This window comes from Photinus pyralis, unplaced genomic scaffold (assembly GCF_008802855.1).
Source record: "Photinus pyralis isolate 1611_PpyrPB1 unplaced genomic scaffold, Ppyr1.3 Ppyr1.4_LG2, whole genome shotgun sequence".
Classification (NCBI taxonomy): domain Eukaryota; kingdom Metazoa; phylum Arthropoda; class Insecta; order Coleoptera; family Lampyridae; genus Photinus; species Photinus pyralis.
The window spans coordinates 3,436,706-3,440,830 of NW_022170403.1; the positions used below are offsets into that span (position 1 = coordinate 3,436,706).

The following is a 4,125-nucleotide window of genomic DNA, read 5'->3' on the forward strand; positions in this document are numbered from 1 at the left end:
TGCCCGCTTAAGTTGCACATCTTTCTTTTGTAAACGGATATTTTTGACTACCCCCAGAACGCTTTCTCCGCAAGTTAAAACTAACCATTCCTTTCGAAGTTTTTATGTTTATTACTGTTTTTGTTGCACAGCCAAATTTAGTCATTCGTGCATCGTAAAGTAGATTTCTTGAAGTGAACGTCACGTTTATGCTTTTATACACTGATTTGTACGGGAAATCCGTGGTCAAACAAAAAATTTGTTTTTGTTTAGGTAATGAAAATTGAATTATTGATTCTTATTTAGTATTGATTACGGTTTTAGTATACGATTCACCCGAGTGTCCATACCGCAATCTTTTGTGCCGCGCGATTCACTATCCCTCTTGTGTGTTTTTGTTGTTATCTGTTACAGATAACGCAGAAAGCGCCCTTCTGAGCTCACAAGGCTGTTACAAACCTGAAGTTCAAAGGTAAATATTTTTAATTTCCGCCGTATAACGTATAACGTTTGATACAATCGAACTGTAATTACTGCATTTCTTGATAGTCATTTATCCATTATAGCTTCGTTGTTTTCTGCGGATGCCTGTTTTGATGTTAATAATTTCCTTGACTACGTGCTGATCCCCTTTTTGTTAAATATTGATTTAAATTTAAATATTGACATTTCAGATCTAGACTGTAATATTTGTGATATTTTTGAGATCATTTAATTAATTACCCTCGACTGTGACATCAATTTTTGTTTATATCCTACTCTGTCGATTATTCTTTTTCTTTACCATATCAAGACCAGAACAAGGATCGATTAGCTTGCTTCCCCCTTTCGGTAAGTATTCTCTTTTCTCTTTTGAAATTGACTGAGGATTAGTGGCGCCTATTCGGTTTACTATTACTACATTTCCCTTTTGCTTCGTTTCACACAACACGCAAATATTTGTTTCAGCAAATTAACGTTTGGCGTGTTGCAACAAATTTGCAACTATAAAATGTGATGTATATCGTTGAGAAAATTTCACCATCTCATCGTATACAGGGTGTTCTCATAAGTATACAAAAAAAAAATCGCCAAAGAAGCATTTTTCCAAGGATTCAAAGCGTTACGTTTGTAAGATAGTCTCCATTTTTTTTCTCAGCAACCATCCTCGTATGTGCTATGGTTTCTGATAAACAATAAAAGAAGTAACACCAATGTTTAGGAGCGTAGTTCTCAAACCAAACATTTTGACCCTTCCATATTTCTGGTTCCTATAACCAAACAAATCTTACAGCAATTTGCAATTGTTCGATTAAAAAAGAATACGTCTTCATTATAGTTCTTAACTAAAATGTAATAAGGTTTCCTTCATCAAGAGTTTGCAATTTAAGTTGGGCGTTATAGGTTTAGTTCTCGAATAGTCCTCATTTCCTGAAAATGTAGTAGTTGGCAACGTGACAAATTCAACTGTCTTTATGGGATATTTTCCGAAATTTATAAAATGACGTCGGTAAAGTTTAATTAGAAAACCTTTCGGAGGCAGGCGAAAAGTATTTTTATTAGACGTATACGGCTGAAGTTTTCGCGTTTTATTTGTTGAAGTCGAAACCTCGAGAGTCGATAAATATTTGCACTTCTTCTCGCTGGGCAATTAATCTCGCTGTTTCGATGTTAAGAAAAGTTCCGCGGATTCCAGTTGCAAATACGATTAGATAAGCAAAATTAATGTTTTACCCTCGCAATTGCATGTCGATAACGCTGTTTTCCATTTAAAGTAACTTTTGATGTCATTTTTAATAATAAAATGGAATGACTGATGTTAAATTAATAGATCTGGATTGCTCCAAGTTGCATCCTGTTATTTATTTGCTTTTTGATCTCAAACTCAGATTGCGAATTTCTATTGTATACTAAATTCGAGTTTTCATTAATGTTCGAATCTCGTGCTCGATAAGTTTGTGTTTTATTTAAATTGAGGTTAAGAATGGATATTGCGGGTATTTCTCAAATTTTCGCAATTATACTATTATGTAAGGAAAGCGTAAGTACGCCGTTTAATTATGTATATGCAAATAACGCCACCGAAATGAATAGAATACCAGACTGGTAGTAAAGAAAATCGAGAATTGCGATCCAAAATTTAATTACCCCTTCAAACTGTCGGTGAGAACATACAATCGACCAGATGCTCAATATTTTGACGTCAACTGCACCTGGCCCGTGGACATGGATTCCACTATCGGCGTAAGTGAATCTTCTCCTCCCTTTCATTCTCATCTTTGAATTCCATATAGGTAACCATGCAATTCGATTACGTTCTTGTAGGCCGTAGCATGCCCATTTTAAGAGCCAAAGAAAATTATCTCTGCGACTCTGCGAATAAGTATCTCGGAGAGCCTTGGTACGACGCTTGTCGCCAAGCAAACATTCCGGTCAAGAAGTGTCCAATACCAAAGGTAGAGATACCGCATAAGTGAGCTGTTAACGACTTTTCCGTTGCAGGGATTTTATCAGCTGAAGAACTTTAAATTTGACTCTGAAAAGATGGGCGTCAAGTCTTTGCCGTTTGGTATGATCACTTCCAAAAGCGTCATTTTTAATAACCGCAATCAGGATATTCTTGCTTGCATTATTGCTGAGGTGGACAATATAGAGAAATGAATTTTAGATCTGATATTTGGACAATAAATTATATCAACTGTAATAGAGTCCGCTTTCCTTTGGACGATTTAGGTGTAATTTTTGCACAAATTAAACAATGCACGTTGGAAAAGCAATAAAGAGAAAAGAGGTATGGGTAGATTGCGCCGGTAATTCACTAGTCCGGCAATATAAAACGAGATGCGAAGAATCGCATACGATTTTCAGTAGGGGATTTTTGTGGCAATCGGCTCTCATTCGGAAACCAGACTTTTAATCCGGCTCATATTCAATAGCACTGATCCTTCAACTCGTAGAAATCGTCAACTCTTTTCGTTCTCGAGTTAGGCGAGGAACAAACGGACAAAACCATCACATAAAAAGCATAACATTCAAGTAGGTAAGTATAATTAATGATTTCTATTGCATGTGTTTCTTCGATATTTTTAAAAATAAGAGACTCTCTTCATATCGGGACATGGACGTTGGACACCCTATGTAATTTGTTGAAAATACTCCCTATTCTCTCTATTCCCAAATCTTAGGACATTTGTGGTTGTGGAGAAAACTAAATTTTGGAACCAAATGGTCCTGGGTTTATGCCAAAAATCCCATCTTCGGTTGTAAATTTTTTTTTTTTTTTACACTGTGTCCAAGATAAGGATGTATAGGGATATTCGAAACCACAGAAGATATGCCGATGATCAAATTAGAAAAAAACATGCGCAATTAAAGGGTTATGATTGATTAAAGAAAATCAGAAAATTCCGAAGAAGAAAAGCGGAAATTTGCCGATATTTTTTTTGGAGGCTATTAAATTGGATTCATTAAATACGTAATTGGCCGAGCAGATGCCTGTTGCGTCTCCAGCTCTCTAATTACCCTCTAATATCCCTAAATTTTCAATTCCGTCCCGTCGGTCTGTTTTCTACATCTCAAATTTTTATGATTTGAAAAGCCAATACATTTAGCAGCACAATAAGTATTGATAAAGATCCAGGATGTCGTTTTCACCTCAGCCAAAGTTGGTATAGAAAAATCTCTTGGTCTTTGGGAAGAGTACTAATGAGACAAAAATACGATACAACTGAATACCGACCGATACTCGAGATCTTCACGCATCGATCTTTTTACAACACACCTTCAGCGGCCGATTCTGACCCACGATAACAGCATAGCTTTTAAAACATATTTTTTATTAGGCATTAGTTTTACTTTTATTCGAGATGCCTACATATACAGGGTGTTTCATAATTGAATGTCAATATTTAAGGGGGTCCATTTTAAAAAGAAAACTTCATATGAACCTATGTCCTAAACGTATTAACTTTTGAGATACACGGTGGTAGTTTTCAAAATAAATCATTTATTATCTCGTTTTTTATTAATATCTGTAATACCACTTTAGATATTTTAATGAGTGGCGTTCGTACGGAATTTCACATACAGACAATGATGGTACGCCACTGATTTCTCTGAAAATAAAAATTATTCTTGAAACCCCCAATCATTTCTAAGTAAATTTGA

The 4,125-nt window shown here is 35.5% G+C and overlaps 1 protein-coding gene across 1 annotated transcript; it reads left to right on the forward strand.

The window, feature by feature from the left end:
- The first annotated feature begins 38 nt into the window (after positions 1-38).
- On the forward strand, positions 39-2,666 carry LOC116163221. The gene is made up of 4 exons (XM_031477076.1): positions 39-1,999; positions 2,053-2,202; positions 2,253-2,414; positions 2,461-2,666. Exons 1-4 carry the CDS (start codon positions 1,943-1,945, stop codon positions 2,617-2,619), a joined length of 528 nt encoding a protein of 175 aa, XP_031332936.1. The 5' UTR covers positions 39-1,942; the 3' UTR covers positions 2,620-2,666.
- The last annotated feature ends 1,459 nt before the right edge of the window (positions 2,667-4,125 follow it).

What these genes read in the sequence shown, in the direction of transcription:
- LOC116163221 (XM_031477076.1), top strand. Translation starts at nt 1,943, where the DNA reads ATGGATATTGCGGGTATTTCTCAAATTTTCGCAATTATACTATTATGT. An exon ending in TACTATTATGTAAGGAAAGC is followed by an intron (nt 2,000 to 2,052) that starts GTAAGTACGCCG and finishes CGAAATGAATAG; the next exon opens with AATACCAGACTGGTAGTAAA. An exon ending in ACATGGATTCCACTATCGGC is followed by an intron (nt 2,203 to 2,252) that starts GTAAGTGAATCT and finishes AATTCCATATAG; the next exon opens with GTAACCATGCAATTCGATTA.